At 47.3% G+C, this 18,819-nt stretch overlaps 1 protein-coding gene across 2 annotated transcripts in view; it reads right to left on the bottom strand.

Annotated features, from left to right (window-relative positions):
* Positions 1–6,053: 6,053 nt before the first annotated feature.
* The window catches only part of LOC115083878 (gastrula zinc finger protein XlCGF57.1-like), a 56,778-nt gene continuing 44,012 nt past the window's right edge, over positions 6,054–18,819 (bottom strand). For both annotated transcript variants that reach the window (XM_029587932.1, XM_029587931.1), the window contains one exon: positions 6,054–7,874. In XM_029587932.1, coding sequence (XP_029443792.1) covers positions 6,364–7,874 — 1,511 coding nt within the window. In that variant the 3' untranslated portion in view covers positions 6,054–6,363. The remainder of the gene's footprint in view (positions 7,875–18,819) is intronic.

Here is an 18,819-nt window from a genome sequence, read left to right on the forward strand (position 1 = left end):
CTGATCTATCTCCTGTGACACTTGTTGGCTCTTGGTTCCACCCTGCTAATTTATGTAAGCCACAGTCATTGCGTTGTCTGACATTATCCAGACCACTCGATCCCTCAGCCTGTCGCCGAACTGCAAACATGCCAGCTGGGCTGCCCTGGCTTCCCAACAATTGATGTTTCATAGAGACTCTTCTGCATCCCAGCTCCCTTGCCCTGTCAGCTCCTGACAGGGAGCTCCCCAACCATGGAAGCTCACATCTGTCATCAGTACTAGCCAGTCCGGTGGTGCTAGGGAAATTCCCTTCCTTAGATAATCCAGCTGTAGCCACCACTGCAGTCAGGAGGAAAACTCCATCGGCAGGTGGAGCTAAACCGAATAGTCCAGAGACACTGGGTTCCACTGATACAACAGGTTGAGCTGAAGAGAATGCATATGCGTTCTCGCCCATGGTTCCAGTTCCAGGGTTCTGCCATTAAACCAAGTACTTGCAGGTAAGACCAAAAGTTGGGTGCAGAGTGTTATCAATAGATCTAACAATGCCATCAACTTCTGAATACAAGTTTGCGGCAGGAAAACCTTGCCCTGTTGCATGTCGAACCAAACCCCAAGGTATTCCAAAGACTGAGCAGGCTGAAGACTGCTCTTGGCCAGGTTCACCACCCAGCCGAGCTCCTGCAACAAGGAGATCACCTTGTGGGTCACCAGGCGGCTCTGTTCCAGCGACTTGGCTAGAATTAGCCAGTCTTCCAGATACAGGTGCAGTAGGATCCCATCCTTTCTCAATTCTGCCGTAACTACCACCATTACCTTGGAAAAAGTCCTAGGAACGGTTCCCGAAACTGATAATGGCATCCTAGAACTGCAAACCACAGAAAGTGTTGATGCTCTAATCAAATGGGAATGTGAGGACACACTTTGGACATGTCCAAAGAGGTCAGAAATTCCCCTGAATGCACTGCATTATCACCAAGCTCAAGGTCTCCATGCAAAAATGCGTCACCTGCAGATGACAGTCGACACCTTTGAAATCCAGGATTGGACGAAAGGATCCCTCTTTCTTGGGCACAACAAAATAAACTGAGTATCATTTCAGATTTTCTTAAGACGTGGGCACCGGAATCACAGCCCTCAGACTGAGGAACTTTGCCAATGTATCCTCTACTGCCTGCTTCTTCTGCAGGGAGTGGCAAGGAGAGACCATGAACGCATCCCGAGGAATACTGCAAAACTCCAGAGAATATCCTTCTCGTATTATTTCCAGGACCCATTGATCTGATGTGATCACAACCCACCTCTGATAGGAGAGAGAAGTATCCCCCTATCTCCCATTCCCAGAGGTGGGTCAGCAAACCTTCATTGGGAGGCGTGGGAGGAACTACTTCCTGAACCTTCACCTCTTCTGGGCTGTTTGGGATGAAAGGACTGAGGCCTACCAAAAGGTCGAGTCTTCTGAAAGATCGCTCCTATATAGGGTCAAAAATGTTTGGATCCCCTAGCATGACTTCACATGCTAAAGGAGTGTTGCGTCTGCTTCTTATCCTCTGGTAATTGGGGAACCGGTGATTCGCCCCACTTACTGGCCAGATTCTCCAACTCGCTCCCAAATAAACGTGAGCCTTTAAAGGGCAATTTCATGAGGTTAGCTTTGGAGGTTGCATCAGCCGATCAATTCCTCAGCGATAACTGACACCTGGCTACTATTACCGAAGCTACCCATCTGGCTGAGGTGTGGAACAAATCGCAGCCTAATTTGCCAAGAATGTGGCCGCTGGTTCCATAACTGCTCTAGAATTCACCCCTGAGTCATCAACCTCTTGAGAGAGAAGAAAACAAGAGTGAGCCACTCATTGCCACAGTTTCAAATACCTACTTACGGATAATTTCAATCCTTCTATCGTGTACATCCTTCAAGGCCGCTCCTCTCTCTACGGGGATAGTCATCCAGTTGGAGACTGCACATACAAGTTCGTCCACTTTTGGAAAACGTAAACGCTCTCTCACCATTGGATCCAGAGGGTACAGGCCTTCCAAAACCCAACCTCCTTTGGAATTAGCTTCTGGGGCGCCCCACTCAAGATCAATCAATTCTTGAATGGCCTCCATCACAGGGAAAAAACAAGAGGCTTTACACAGAGAAACCAAAATGGGATTTTTCTTTGGTTCAGACATAGAATCTGTCCCAGGTACTCCCAGCATTTTCAAGGTCTGGGAAATCAAGGCCACCCGTTCATCTCTATGGAACAACCGTAGCATAGTTCTATATGGTTCTAATCCTGGAGGAATTTCATCATCCTCAAGAGAGTCAGGATCGGCGTCATCATCTGGGCCATCCAGATCTCTATTTGGCAGTCCCGCTGCTGCTCTAGGAGTACTCTGGCACTTAACAGTAAGTCTCAGCAAGATCTGCACCTGCGACTCTGCCCTGGGAGCATTGGACGGGGTTGAGGACTGCGCCTGAAGAAAGGATTGCAATCCCTGGAAAAATTCTACCCATGAAAAGGTCCAGACCAGGAGGTACCTGAGGTGTACTCACTGAGCTGCCTTCCCCTGCTGAAGAACCAGTTAGGGGCGTTCTAAAATCGGGTGCACCACCTGAAACGTCTTTACCCAGACTTACATCCAGCTGAGAAGAACCAAGCTTAGTAAAGTTAAAGGAAGATAATTCTACCTGAGCCTCCAAACAGCACTGGCACAAGTCAATGGGTATTCCTGGTTGAGATGCTTGAATATGACAGGCAGTGCAAAGAGAAAGACGCATAGGTTTCTTAGATATAGGTGCCATTAAACTGGCAGTGCACTGATTGGTGGCCGGAGGCATGCAACTAGCTGCTTTTTTTTTTTAGGACGTCCAAAAAATTGTAGGCATCTCACACCTAGGAATCTCTTGCCGTAAAAAATGTAAGCACACAGCAATGTTCAACTTATGAGCACAGGTAAGCGAACGGCCACTTAAGGTGCCACTTAACTTGGATGCACAGACTACTAGGCCTGCCTAAGCATCCAAAAACTGGACGCACAACTTGGACACATAGCTAGATGCACACACTAAACCGACAATCCTGTAGAGGGCAGCCTAAAGCATTTGAAACGCCATTGAGTTCCACTCAATGGCACTCATCTGAGGGACTATGGAAGTCACCTCAGGAACTCTCAATTGGGGAGGGATCTTTTGGTATCACCGCAGGAGAGTGGGGGAAATTTATTTTCCTTATTTCTTTTTCAAATCGAAGCAATCCCCAGTAGGGAGATGCATGTCCACCATCTGCTGGAGATGAAGAATATTGGCAGGCTGATGTCACTGCAGGGATGTATATTCTGTGACGTCAGTTTGCTCCATCTCCATCTGCTGGTAGAGGTACATAATCCACTTGGTTCTGGATTCATCTTACTGGACGCTAAAAAAGTTTCCTTATTACATTTGTTCAAGCCAAATGTTATTCTGATATCATCTGAGAAACTATTCGCCAAATGGAGTTGTTCTGCTAAATAAGCACTGCGAGAACAACAGAGTTTCAAATCATCGACAAATAGTAAATGTGGTTCCTTTGGGAAGGGATTGGTTGCTCTAAAATTAGGGGAAATCCCATAAACCAAGAAGTTAATGAGAGGACTCAGCAGGTTTAATGCCAAATAAAACAAAAGTGGTGACAGGTAATCTTCTTGAAATATTCCTTGCTGGACCTTAATATTGGAGATGACTTATTGTCCATCCTCATAATTCAGGTGGAGTGTAGTCTGCCACATTTTCGTGGTGTCCCTGATGTACACCATCAGTACAAAATTCACTTTGTATATTTCTCAGTAGCAGGTCCCATTTTGTGGAACTCTCTCCCAAATGCACTAAGACAAATTTCCAACAGAAAAGACTTTAAAAAGGCACAAAAAACATACTTCTTTAAAGAAGCATTCACAATCACAGATCACTAAATAACACAACTTGAACAGGTCGGTAAAGACACATATGAGTACTCATACTTCTTTCAAGCAATTCTTTCTCTAGGTTATCGATTCTTCGTTTTTCTTCCTGCTCCTGACTTTTTGTAAAAATAGATCAGCCAGGCTTTTATTTTATTTTTACCAATTTAAATTAGAACACAATATTAAAATTTGATTGTATTTTTCTTCAACCTTATTTTATTTTATTGATTTAGTTATTATGTTTTTTCTTTCTCGCTTCTCTCCCTTGAGAAGTATTTTATGTTGATGCTAAGATTGAATTGTAATCTAAGCAAGCCTTGTGTTTAGTTATTTTATTTTATTTTTATTTCGTTTTATATTTTTATTAAACTGTGAACCGTTTTGATCAATTACACATTGCTAAAGATGGCATAGAAATGTTTTAAATAAATAAAATAAATAAATTTATTATCCAATCTCATTTCATTTATTAAAATTTTATATTCCATCTTTCAAATATGTTATTCCAGGTGGTAAGACACAATAAAAAATCCACATACATAAAATATCATAAACAAATTGTTTTATGTTAGTTTGCTCTGAAAAACTATACAAATTTATATAAAAATAAGTAAAATGGAACAATTGCAACATCGGCAATATTACTGAAATCAAGAGGAAAAAGAAGGTAAAATAATAAAAACAATACAAAGTTCCTATATTAAATGAATCCATGAAAAACTTGATTAAAGAACCAAGTTTTTACAGTCCTTTTAAATGTTAAATCATTTGTTTCCACACGAATATCGTTAAACAAAGCATTCCACGACTTGGTGCCTGATAACTCAAAGATGACTCTCTTGAGGAGTCTAATCAAATCATGGAAGGAGGTAGAACACGAAGTAAGCCCATCCGAGAGGAGCGAAGAACACATAGAGAGAATAAAGAATTAACAATTTTGATAAGCATACTGGCACACCAGATCCAAGAGCACAAAAGGTTAAACATAAAGAGATAAAATTTAAGACCTGCGCTGGTGTGCGCAAATGGACGTGCCAATTTTACAACATACATGCATATATGCGTGCTTGTTATAAAATCGGCCATCCACGCCTATATGTGAGCACGATTTTATACCGACGTGTGCTTGTGCGCGCGAATGCCGACTGGAGCACGTAAGTGGGGGGAGTTTTAGTAGTTATGTGCGGCAATGCAATAGGCTTTTTTCCCAGTTCGCTCTTAGTTCACCCCCCAGTAAAGGAGAGGACTACTTAAACCCCCTAGCTAATTTCCCTCCCTTTTACCCTATTAGCCCCAAGTCTTAAAACCCCACTGACTAGCCTAGTTTTTTTTTGTTAAATGACTTACATGCTGTCCACATCAGAAGGGAAGTTACTCGGTAGGAGACCCCAGCAAAAGCTTGTGTGCATAACTACTTATGCGCCGACTTCATGGTCCAGTCCCGGCCCATCAGTGTCCGTCCTGCCCCCTTTTCAGAAAGCATTTTATGCACAAACCAGGAAATATGTGTGTACCTGCACAGGTTTTAAAATCTGTGCGGCACGCACCAGGTCGAGTCAAGTGCATATCTCCTGGCTTAGGCATGCATAGGGCTTTTAAAATCAACCAGAAAATCTTAAATCTGATGTGGGATGAAACCGGTAACCAATGAAAATGATATAACACTGGAGTAATGTGATCAAATTTATGCAAACCATAAATAATCCTTGCTGCAGTATTCTGAAGTAGCTGGAGCAGTTTCAACCCCACAATAGTAAATTAGAGTAATCTATTCCTGATATAACAAAAGAAGGACTAATAATTTTAAATCTGCTAGTTCTAGCAATGAGCGTAATTGGAGAATATAATGCAGACAGAAAAACATTTTGTAACTATAGCAGGCATCTACATTATTCATTTAGAGATCAGAATCCAATTGGACCTCCAAAGTTAATATATTCTGTTTTAGTGGAATAGCTGGAGTTATAAAGGGCTTTAAATTAAACCACATAATCATTGAGTTTGATGGATTAAACTATTGACCATGATCACATAACCAACCAGCAATTTGCCCAAGACATTGATTAAAAGTGGTTAAATCAAAAGTGAATTAGGCGTTCACAAATGCAGTATTTTGGATATTGTCTGTGTAAAAAGTAGGATGGAAGCCACAAGAGTGTGGGATGCTGTCAAAGGCTTTTTTTTTTTGTAATAGTCAATCCTTGCTGTACTGGGATTTTGGTCATAATGGCTTTATTCAGCATCAGCTGGTCTTTAGTTCCATATGCTCCTCTTTTGTTGCATTTCTGTTCTATTGCTAAGATTTCAAATAGAATAAATGTGATGATGTATTCTATCTGTATATATTGTAGCCAAGTAGGAGAAGGGTTCTTCCTGTTATTAGCCATTGAGGAGTTAATTCTGGCCTTCTGATCAATTAGTTTTTGCAGTTAGCCAGATCTTGATATACAGAGGTCAAATATCTGAGCCAAAACTTGGGCATACAATCAAGGCCAGCACACAATCCATCTCTCCTGGATGGATTCTCTGGTGATATACCAGATTGCTCTTCTGAATGAAACTCTTCTGACACTCAGAACATGAAAATGGTTTCCCACCTGTGTGGATTCTCTGGTGGCATGCAAGGCTTCTCTTCTGACTGAAACTCTTACCACATTCAGAACAAGTAAATGGTACCTCTCCTATATGGATTCTCTGGTGGCGTGCAAGTCTTTCCTTAAAACGGAAACTCTTACCACACTCAAAACAAGTAAATGGTTTCTCTTCGGTGTGGATTCTCTGGTGGCGTGCAAGTCTTTCCTTAAAACGGAAACTCTTACCACACTCAAAACAAGTAAATGGTTTCTCTTCGGTGTGTATTCTCTGGTGGCGAGCAAGTCTTTCCTTAAAACAGAAACTCTTACCACACTCAGAACAAGTAAAAGGTTTCTCTCCTGTGTGGATTCTCTGGTGACGCGTAAGTTTTTCTTTAAAACGGAAACTCTTACCACATTCAGAACAAGTAAACGGTTTTTCTCCTGTGTGTATTCTCTGATGACTTGTAAGGTTTTTCTTGTGATTAAAACTCTGACCACACTCAGAACAGGTAAAAGGTTTCTCTCCAGTGTGAATTCTCTGATGGGATACAAGATTTCCCTTCTGACAGAAACTCTTACCACACTCAGAACATGCAAATGGTTTCTCTCCTGTGTGGATTTTCTGGTGATGTGCAAAGGAGGACTTATGACTGAACCCCTTACCACATTCAGAACATGTAAATGGCTTCTTCCCTGTGTGGATTTTCTGATGGTATGCAAGGTTTTTCTTATGACTGAATCTTTTCCCACATTCAGAACACATAAATAATTTCTCTCCTGTATGGATTATCTGGTGGTATACAAGGCTTGTCCTATGACTGAAACTCTTACTACACTCAGAACACTTAAATGTTTTCTGTCCTTTATGGATTGCCTGATGGTATGCAAGGCCTTTTGTGATTTTCTGATGCTGCACTAGTATTCTCTTCCAATTGAAACTTCTCCCACAATCAGAAGATGTTAAAGGGTCCTCTCCTGTATGTGTTTTCTGTTGATCATGCTTTCCCTTCTGACTTAAGATATTCCCACAGTCTGTACCTATATATGGTCTCTCGTCCATTGGAAATGGTTGCTGTGATTTCAATGATACAGGATCTCTGAGACAGATGTTGCATATGTCACATAGACATCTTTGTTCCGTTGGCTGGCTTTTCTGGTTTTCTCCTGTATGTGTGTTATTTCCGGTACTTTGATCACAGATAGCTGAGCATCCTATTAAATTTCTTAGCATTTTTTTTTTGATGTATTGATTCCTGCACTTTTTTCCCCAGTCAGAACAGAAAGAAATATCCTCTTCATCACTTTCTGATAACATCTTGTTCTCTTCTGGATTCTTACTGAGCTCCCCATGAAGGCTTCCTGTATTACATACACTGGGATCATTTTTTTCTAGATAAAATAAAATTAGGCATTATTGTAGGATAAGTAAAGATCAATGAGTTCTGTAATACATTTGCAATTGTTTTTTCTTGTTCTATTTCTGCTATTCTCCTGAAGCGGGAGCGTTAGAAAATGGAGAAATTACTTACCTGACAATTTCATTTTCCTTAGTGTAGACAGATGGACTCAGGACCAATGGGTATAGTGTGCTCCTGATAGCAGTTGGAGACGGATCAGATTTCAATCTGACGTCAGCCCTAGTACATATACCCCTGCAGGAAGCTCTGCTCTTCAGTATTCTCTTCGAAAAGCAATTGTGGATATATGTGTGACTGAATAACTTGATTAACTTGGTTAACTTGATTAACTTGAACTTGTTGATGTGGATATAGCTGGAGACCACTAGTGCCCTCAACCGAGAAACGCCGACACCCGGTAGGTATGGGTGTCTTAATTAGAGGGAAGCTTGGCTTACCCGTGTTGGTCTTGCTCTCGGGTATTGTTACCCGTGGTTTACGTGTTTGTCGGCAGCCGTGGGCGGGATACTGAGTCCATCTGTCTACACTAAGGAAAACGAAATTATCAGGTAAGTAATTTCTCCATTTCCTAGCGTGTAGCAGATGGACTCAGGACCAATGGGATGTACAAAAGCTACTCTTGAGCCGGGTGGGAGGTTGCCCATGACCCACTTAGTACTGCCCTTGCGAATGCTGTGTCCTCCCGAGCCTGAACATCCAGGCGGTAGAACCTGGAGAAGGTGTGGATGGAGGACCATGTCGCCGCCCGACAGACCTCGGCGGGTGACAGCATCTTGGTTTCCACCTAGGACACTGCCTGGGCTCTAGTGGAATGGGTCTTGACTTGTAGAGGTGGAGGCTTGCCTGCCTCTACGTATGCCGCCTTGATAACTTCTTTGATCCAGCAGGCTATGTTTGCCCGAGAGGCTGCTTCCCCTTGTTTCTTCCTACTGTGAAGGATGAATAGGTGGTCCGTCTTCCGTACGGATTCCGACCTTTCCAGGTATCGGACTAGGAGTCTGCCGACGTTAAGATGGCGAAGGTGGCGAGATTCTTCCGAGTCCTTATGCTCGCCTGGCGATGACAGCGAGATGGTTTGGTTTAGATGGAAGTGAGAAACCACTTTTGGGAGGAAGGAGGGAACCGTGCGTAGCTGTATTGATCCCGGTGTGAACCTGAGGAAGGGTTCTCGACAGGACAATGTTTGAAGCTTGGAGATGCGATGGGCCGAACAGACTGCCACTAGGAATGCAGTCTTCAATGTTAATAGTCGGAGGGACAGACCGCGGGTGGCCTGAAGGAGGCTCCTGCTAGGAAGTCTAGGACTAGATTGAGATTCCATAAAGGTACCGGCCACTTTAGGGGTGGTCGGATCTGTTTGACCCGTTTCAGGAAGCGGGAGACATCCGGGTGAGAGGCTAGGCTGCCGCCCCCCACCTTGGCTCTGTAGCAGGCCAACGTGGCCACCTGCACCTTGATGGAGTTGAGAGACAACCCCTTCTGTAAGCCGTTCTGCAGGAATTCCAGAATCGTGGGAATTCTGACTGTCCACGGGAGGATGTCGCAGTCTTCACACCAGGCTTCGAATATTCTCCATATTCGTATGTAGGTTAGAGATGTGGAAAACTTGCGTGCTCGGAACAGAGTGTTAATCACCGCCCCTGAGTATCCGCTCTTCTTCAAGCATGTCCTCTCAATGGCCAGACCGTAAGAGAGAATCGAGTTGGGTCTTTGTGGAGGATCGGGCCTTGTTGGAGCAGATCCCTGTGAGGAGGTAGAGGGAGAGGGCTCCCTGTCAGCAGTCTTCGCATGTCTGCGTACCACGGTCTTCTTGGCCAGCCCGGGGCCACTAGAAGTACTGGTCCCCTGTGGTGTTCTATCTTGCGGATGATTCCGCCCAGTAGCGGCCACGGTGGGAAGGCATATAGCAGGATTTCCTGTGGCCAGGTCTGGACGACAGCATCGATCCCTTGGGATTGTGGTTCCCGTCTGCGACTGAAGATGTTGGCAACTTGGGCGTTTGACTGACTTGCCAGGAGGTCCATGGCTGGTGTTCCCCAGCGGTTTACTATCAACTGGAAGGCTGTGTTCGACAGCCTCCATTCTCCTGGGTCTAGACTTTCTCTGCTGAGGTAATCCGCAGTGATTTCTTTTCCCGTGATGTGGGTGGCTGAGATCTCTTGTAGGTTTGATTCTGCCCACGCCATTAGGAGGTCTATTTCCAGGGACACCTGTTGGCTTCTGGTTCCTCCCTGGCGGTTGATGTAGGCCACTGTTGTGACGTTATCCGACAAGACTGACTGATTCACCCCGGAGTCTGTGACTAACCGTAGGCAGGCTAGCCAGATTGCCCGTGCTTCCAGTCAGTTGATGTTCCATCCCAAATCTTCCTTGTCCCATTGTCCCTGGGTGATCAGTTCCTGGCAGTGGGCTCCCCACCCTCATAGGCTCGCATCCTTGGTGAGAAGGATCCAGGTCGGCGGGGATAGCCTTGCTCCCTTTCTCAGATGGTCTTCTTGTAGCCACCATTGTAGCTGGGTTCGAACTTCCTCCGGGAGCTGGAGGTGAACGGAGTAATTCTGGGATATCTGATTCCATCGTGACAGTAGGGAATGCTGTAGGGGTTGCATGTGAGCTCTTGCCCATAGGACCACTTCCAGTGTGGATGTCATGAGACAGAGGACTTGGAGGTAGTCCCACACATTGGTGCGAAGACTGCTTAACAGGTTTCGCAATTGGTTCCTCAGTTTTGTTCTCCTTGTAGGAGTCAGAATAACCTTGTCTTGTCTGGTGTCGAACCAGACTCCCAGGTATTCCAGAGATTGGGAGGGCTGCAGACAGCTCTTGTTTGTATTGACCATCCAACCGAGGTTCTCCAGTAGAGATTTGACTCTGGTGGTCGCCTGATGACTTTCCTCTGGGGATTTTGCCCTGATCAGCCAATTGTCCAGATATGGATGTATGAGGATTCCTTCTTTCCTCAGTGTCACCGCCACTACAACCATGATTTTGGTGAATGTTCGTGGTGCTGTGGCTAGCCCGAATGGTAGTGCCCGGAACTGATAGTGGTGGTCCAGGATCGCGAAGCATAAAAAACGCTGATGCTCATGATGGACCAGGATGTGTAGGTAGGCTTCTGACAGATCCATGGGATGTGAGAAATTCTCCCGGCTGTATCGCCCTTATGACCGAGAGTAGGGTTTCCATGCGGAAGTGAGGTACCCTCAGGTGGCGGTTGACGGACTTGAGGTACAGGATGAGCCGTAACGTACCCTCTTTCTTAGGAACGATAAACTAGATGGAATAGTGCCCCATATTTTTTTGTTGCGTGGGCACCGGCGTTATGGCCTTTAAGTCGAGCAATTTGGTCAGTGTAGATTCCACTGCCGTCCTCTTGAAAGGGTCGTGGCAGGGAGATTTCACAAACTTGTCCAGAGGGATGTTGTGGAAGTCCAGATAATATCCCTCTCAAATGATGGTTAGGACCCACTTGTCTGAAGTTATTTCGACCCATCTTTGGTAGAATAGGGGGTGCGGGGTGCGGCTGGGGCCTGGACCAGCACCGGCTCACCTTTTATTGTGTTTGTTCTGAAAGGACTGGTCCCTGCCTGCGGGGCGAGATGCTTGATATGTACTTCTGTACGGTTTGAAGCGCTGTGATCCCCTGCCCTTAGATGTTCGGGGGGAGGGGCGCTGGCTTCTCTTGTTCTTGTCCTCCAGTAGCCACGGTACTGGGGATTCACCCCATTTGTTGGCTAACTTCTCCAGTTCACTTCTGAACAGGAGGTTTCCCTTAAAGGGCATTCTCGTGAGTGACGTCATGCCGGCTGACCAGCTTCTGAGCCAGAGTTGTCTTCTGGCTGCCACAATGGACAAGGCGCCTCTGGCTGCGGTGCGCACCAGGTCGGAGGTCGCATCCATGAGGAATGATATTGCTGGTTCTAGTGCTTCGACGGGTGTGGTGGCGTTCCTGGTCTTTGATAAGCAGGCGCGTGTCACCACGGCACAGCAGGCCGCAATCTGTAGTGACATAGCTGAAACGTTGAATGACTGTTTAAGGATGGATTCGAGACGTCTGTCCTGGGCATCCTTGAGTGCCGGTCCTCCCTTGACTGGGATGGTAGTGCACTTTGAGACCACTCAGACCATGGCATCCACTTTGGGGAATGCCAGGAGGTCTTTGGCGGCGGGGTCCAGGGGGTATAGGACTGCCAGGGTCTGTCCCCCCTTGAACGTGGCCTCCGGAGCCTCCCATTCCAGGTCAATCAGCTGTTGAATGGCCTGCAGCAAAGGGAAATGGTGGGAGGCCTGACGGAGTCACTCGAGGAGGAGATTCATCTTCAGTTCCCCTGTGCACTCATGCCTGGGATAGTGAGCTCTTTCAGGCTGTGAGCCACGAGGTCTGAAAGTTCGTCTTTAGTGAAGAAACGCCTCATGGTTCGGTAAGGTTCTGTCCCTGGAGGGATTTCCCCTTCCTCCGTGTCCCCAATGTTGGGGCTTTGAGGCGGGAGGGGCACTTCTCTGGGTTTAGAGGGTCCCGGGATGTTCGGGTCCTCTGGGGCAGGCTGTGGCATCGGGGGCGCCGGCTGCATGTGAACAAAGGTATGTAGGATTTGAAGAATTCTACCCAGGAGAAGGATGCTGAGTCTAAATTTAGAGGCGCCGCGTCCCCGGGGAGCCCTGTTTGAGGGAGGCTTCCACCGGGGGTAGCAAGATCCGGTGTACTGTCAGTGGATCCGGATCTCAGTGCCATCTGGAAGGGACCCTGGCCTGGTTCACCCAGAGCCTCCTCACACTGTAGACACAGGGCCGTGGCCTCTTCGTGCTGCGCAGCTCTGATGTGGCATGCTGGGCAGAGGACCTGAGCCTTGAGATTCTTGTCCGATGGTGCCATAGTTTGTGCGTGTAAGATTGCAGAAAACTTTGGTTTGTGCATTCAAGTGTACGCCGGGAGGCTTAGTTATGCGCTCCGGGTGCGCCGAAGTTGTGCGTGTAGGATGGATGCACGCACCGCTGGGGGCATGGGGTTTACTTCTGTGCCCGGCCCAGTGAAGCGTGTGGCTGTGCGCCTGGCACCCTTGTGCGCGCCGCTGTTCGCACAGCACTTATGTGCACGCCGCTGTGCGCACGGCTCGCCTCTGTGCGCACGGATCGAATCGGCAGACAGGGCGGCGATCAAGAGAAAATGGCGACGGTAACCACGCAAGCAATATGGCTACCACCTTGGAAGGTCTACACGTGGGAGGACCCTCGTGTCGGACCGGGGTCTAGTCCAGATACGGCTGATCAACCCAGTAGCACTGACGCCGGCTGGCGATCTGTGCGGCTATTCGAGCCTCAGAGACCGGAGACTTTTAGGAAGTTTTCTACCTTACCTGGTCTCAGCATGTTCCGGTCTTGTCCCGGGCGGTCTCTGGCTGCGGGGGGAGAGGGAAAAGTACTTTCACTGCCGTGCTCAAAGTTGCACCCGTTGCCGGGGGCTAAGTCCATGCCGGGAGCCAGCTGCAGGACCGAGGCCTACCTCTGAGGGATCGCGGAAATCACCTCAGGAATTCTCAACTGGGGGAGGGACCCGTAGGTATCACCGCAGGAGAGTGGGCTCATCTGTAGAGGTAAGTTTTCTTCTTTGTTTTGGATTTCTTTGGTTAGAATACTCTAACGCGACTTCCGGTGATGATGTCACCAGGGACGACAGAGGAAACTTGAGCTCCGTGGTCCCCTGCTAGCCTCCCCCCGATCACTCCACAATAAAACGGCGATTCGAGCAGCTCTTGCCTCGGGGGGACTTTGGAGAACGATGAGACCCCGAGGCTGTTAATTCTGAGTCAACCGGCAACTGATGGAGGTGGATTTCGGCCCGAGGTTGAGGCTGCCGAGGCGCGTCCAAGATGGCGGTCGACACGCTGAAAGGCCCTCTCTTCCCGTGGCAGTAAGTGAGTGATCCTACGGCGTTTTTACTCTGGAGACCCCCGAACACTTCACTACTAGTCTTGGGACTTGGCAGTGAGTCTGACAGGGCATTGGCAGGAAAATACCAGAGAGGGCAACTGCCTGGCCATGATGGTACCCGCCCTCACAAGGTACTGTAACTGAGTTTGTTGGAGATAGGGGGTCGGATCCCTGTGAGTAAAAGCACTGCTAAAAAACTTGGGAGCTCTTGTCACTTCTGCCCTCCTCCTTTCTACTGGTGTGGAGGAGAGATGGACTGTGTCCTCTAAGTGTTCCATGGAAGCTCCCTGCCCAGCCTAGGTCTGAGACCCTGCTCCGAAGGGCTGCTAACACTGAGGGCAGCAGCTGACTCCGCTCCAAACGTTTACCTTTAAACTCAGCTAGCTTGCTTGGACTTTTCATCCCAGATTTCTCATCGGTGTGCACTAGGCATCTTGTGTTTGCCTTGTTGTCCTGGGGGCCCCCTTATTGTTCGGGGGGGGGGGCGATGCAACAGAGGAGTGCACGGAAGAGTGTAGTCTGCCACTCTCGTCCCCCTGCTGCCAAGATGGCAGAGACCCCTTCAGGCACCAAGGTTTTGGACTCGCCGTCTGCAGACACTTTGCTTCAAATCTTTCAAAGTGTTACAGCGGCAATAGATTTTCGCCTTACTAAGATACAGGCCTCTATGGACGACATCAAATCGGCCTTGGAAGGTCAAACCAAACGACTGGACAAGGCAGAGCACATCCTGTCAGACCATGGAGATCGGCTAGGCGAGTCGGAGCGCCATGTGGAAGCACTGCAAGCTACCTAACGAGACTTGCTAGCAAAAATTGAAGATTTAGAAGACAGAAATCGAAGGAATAACATCCATATCATTGGGGTCCCTGAGTCAGTCAAAGACAGTGAGTTGCCTGAGTTCATGGAGATTTGGCTGCCAGGGCAGTTGGGCTTGGAGTTCCCTGTGGCCCTGATGGTCTGTGAACGAGTTCACCGAGTTGGAGTGCTGCGTGAAGGGACTGCAAGGCCCACACCGGTACTGGCGAGAATTCTGAATTGGACCCACAAAACACAAGTCATGAGGGCTTCCAAGCAATGGGCATCCATGGAATACCAGGGCCACAAGATTCTTCTCTTCAATGATTTTTCAGCGGCTATGACAGCGCAACAGAAGAATATGTCTCCGGCATGTACGAAATTACACAAGAAGGGCATCAAATTTGGACTGCTCTATCCGGCCAAGTTGCATTTCTTCCATGATAATAAAGTTCTCTTTTTCAACTCTAGAGACGACGTGGAAAGGTTTATAGCCACCTTGCCCCACACCGGGGGCAAATGATGGTCAGTGTTTTGATAGGGTGTTTCATCCGCTGTCTTAACGATAGAAACTAGCTGCAGACTCGAGCTCCTGTTGTCCAAGATGTACTTCTGTGCTTGCTGACCGTGGGAACTTATTTCCAGTTTATGTCATCAAGAAATGTTATGGCATGGCCTATGTCTGATACTCGAGGACTTGGAATGGGACCGGGGTGTCGGGGTCCCTAGAGATAGGGGACCTCATAGCTCTACAAAGACTTTAAGGTTATGTCGTTTTTGACCGACTGTTTTATAAGGTTCTGTTACTGTTGGGGGGAGGGGGGCTTCTCTCCACCATTACAAGGAGTGGAGCGGGGGGGGGGGGGGGGGGGGGGGGGAGTAGCTCGGAGCCTCTTGGGGCGTGTGACTGAGGTGTGGGTTCTGTGTATATGCCTCTGGATATGGCTGGGGAGTGCCTGGTGTGAATGGTGTGCCTGGGTTGTGTGGATGTGTTTGTTGGGGGATGGGGTTGGGGTTACTGGGAACCTTGGGAGACACCCCTCTTAAGATGGATATGAGGCAGTTTTTCATGGACAATGACGAACGTCTCTTGCTGTTGTCACCATACGATCCCGGAGGCTCAGGCTGGGGAGCCCAGGGATTTGTGCTAATCGCACCCATTCTGAAGTATTTTTTGTGGAGGATCCTTAGATAATCCTTGATGTGGCTACGGTAAAATTTACATCTCTTAATGTAGATGGCATACATTCCCCTATCAAACGGAAGAAATTGCTCATGGCCTTTAAGTGCATGGGGGTCACAGGTAGTGTTTCTTCAGGAGACCCACCTGTTGGCGTGTGAACATGCCAAATTACAGAGGGAATGGGTGGGATAGTGCTTTTTCTCCTCATACTCATCACAAAAGCGAGGGGTGGCTATACTAGTTCATAAACAATTGCCTGTTCAATCAGAAAGAGTATGGCACGACCCCAACGGTTGCTACGTCATTGTCCAGGGATTATGTAACCAGCAAAGCGTGGCCTTATGCAATGTATATGCTCCTAATGTTTATCAACACGAGCTTTTTACACACCTCCTGGGAATTCTGGGGGAACTTTCTGACTGTGCGTTGCTGGTAGGAGGGGAATTCAATATGGTAGCTAATAGGCTGGAAGACTGCATACCTCCTAAATTCATAGAGCCCAATGATATACACAAGGGCCCTAACTTTTTGTGACGGGAACTGCAGCTGCTGGATTTATGGAGAGCTCTACACCCTGGGGAACAGGATTACACTTTTTTTTCTCACCCTCATGGGTCTTATTCCCGATTAGATTATTTTTTGATCTCAGAGCTCCTGCTCTCCAGGGCGACAACCGCCATCATAGGCACAATTGCCCTATCGGACCAGGCGCCGGTATCCGTCCCTGTATCACTTGGGCGAATTCCTAAACCCCCCTTTTCTTGGCGCAAGCCCCCGGGTCTGCTATTGGATAAAGAGTTCACCTGCTTTCTCACAGAGCGCTGGGAGGAATATATGCTTTTTAACTCTACTCCTGACATCATACCCCAGGTTGTATGGGAGGCAGGAAAGGCAGTTATGCGGGGGCACATTATAGCCTATGTTGCGACCCAAAATAAGAAGCGTAACGCCACAATCCTTAAGTTAACAGAAGAATTGAAACAAGCCCAACTCCGGCATATCAAAGCAATGTCGGAGACTAGTAAGCGTGAAGTGGAAGAAATACGGGAAACTCTGCATGCACGCCTATTCCAACGAGCTTCCAAATCTATGAGATATTACAAATATCAGCTGTATCGCTATGGTAACTGGCCCAGTAAATTGCTAGCCAGTTTCGTTAGAGCACATGGCCCTAAATCCTTCATTACTAGTATCAAAGATAAAACTGGGGTCTGTCAGATAACTCCCACAGCCATTGCAGACTGCTTCCTTGAATACTACAGTGGGCTTTATGGGGAGAAATCTAGCCATTCACCTTCAAGAGAGGCTTTCTTCTCTAATTTCCCATGGCCTAAGCTCACTGAGGCTCAGCTCCTCTTGTTAAATATGCCCATAACAGATACCGAAATTCATGCCATTATACATGGCTTAAAAACGGGAAAGGCAGCTGGCCCAGATGGACTCAAACCTGAATTTTACAAGATTTTGAAATTCCCAATTTTACCTGTGCTACGGACCTATTACAATAGTCTAGGATAGGGGGCCTCTGTTAATCCCATGGAAAACCAATCTACTGTAGTATTATTCCCTAAACCTGGGAAAAAGCCACAGGAAGTGGGATCTTACAGGCCCATATCCCTAATCAATGGGGATTTAAAAATATTAGCAGCGGTATTGGCGGCCAGATTGAATCCCCTATTGCCTTCAGTAATTCACAGAGATCAAAAAGGCTTTATAAAAGGGCGACAGGGAGTTAAAAACGTGAGGCGATTGATTGGTCTTCTAAGCTTTCACCCGAAGACTGAGGCCCTGGTCCTGAGCCTGGATGCAGAGAAGGCCTTTGATTCCCTCTCCTGGGATTCCCTGTTTTGGGCTTTACAAGCATATGGTATAACGGGCTCCTTTCTATCTTGGCTGCAAGCACTGTATGCTAGCCCCAGTGCCAGGTTACTTACTAATGGTGCCCTGTCGAAGTCCTTCTCTATACTATGTGAGGTCCGTCAGGGATGCCCCCTGTCATCCCCCCCTTTTATTTGTGCTAGCGCTGGAACCTCTGGCTATTAAGCTACGATTGGAGGATGGGTTCCAAGGCCTCCGCATCGGCCGTCATCAGATGAAGTTAGCAATGTTCGCTGATGACATCCTGTTCTTTGTGGGGCAACCCCGGACTAGCATCATAAGAACATAAGAAAATGCCATACTGGGTCAGACCAAGGGTCCATCAAGCCCAGCATCCTGTTTCCAACAGTGGCCAATCCAGGCCATAAGAACCTGGCAAGTACCCAAAAACTAAGTCTATTCCATGTAACCATTGCTAATGGCAGTGGCAGTGGCTATTCTCTATCCCCGTCATTATCCACTATTTTAATTTATTTCACACCATAGCGGGCCTGACCATCAACTTTTCTAAGTTGGAGGCACTAGCTCTAGACCCTGGAGTACAACAACATTGGCCGGGAGGGTTCCCGTTTACGTGGGCTCCGAATAAAATAAAATACCTGGGGGTCTGGATCCCACGTGATCCTCTAGATCTTTACGACTTGAATATAAAAAATACACTGGTGGAGCTGGATGCCCAACTTAAAGCATGGCGCTCCTTACCCCTTTCCCCCTTCGGCAGAAGTGCTCTCCTTAAGATGATGCTCATGCCCAAGCTACTTTATAAGCTACACATGTTGCCCTGCTGGCTCACCGGTAGAGACATACAATGGTTGCAGTATTCATTTCAAAAATTCCTTTGGGCAGGGAAAAAAGCGAGATTACGTTATCAAGTGATGGTGCATCAGCGAGGGGAAGGGGGCCTTGGACTGTGTCCAGTTATATAATGCAGCCTTCCAGCTTCGCTATGTGGGGGAGTGGCTCCTTGATGAATATGCATATTGTGAGGATGGGCTGGTTATTAGCATGGTCGCCCCCTGGTCTCCCCTGTATATAATGCAGGCCAGTACCAGGGCATATCGAGCCTTGGCTATCCCTCGTAGTTTGGTGCAGCCATGTCGACAGGCTTGGCGTTGGATGAGTGTTACTG

This window comes from Rhinatrema bivittatum, chromosome 2 (genome assembly GCF_901001135.1).
Source record: "Rhinatrema bivittatum chromosome 2, aRhiBiv1.1, whole genome shotgun sequence".
NCBI classification, from domain to species: domain Eukaryota; kingdom Metazoa; phylum Chordata; class Amphibia; order Gymnophiona; family Rhinatrematidae; genus Rhinatrema; species Rhinatrema bivittatum.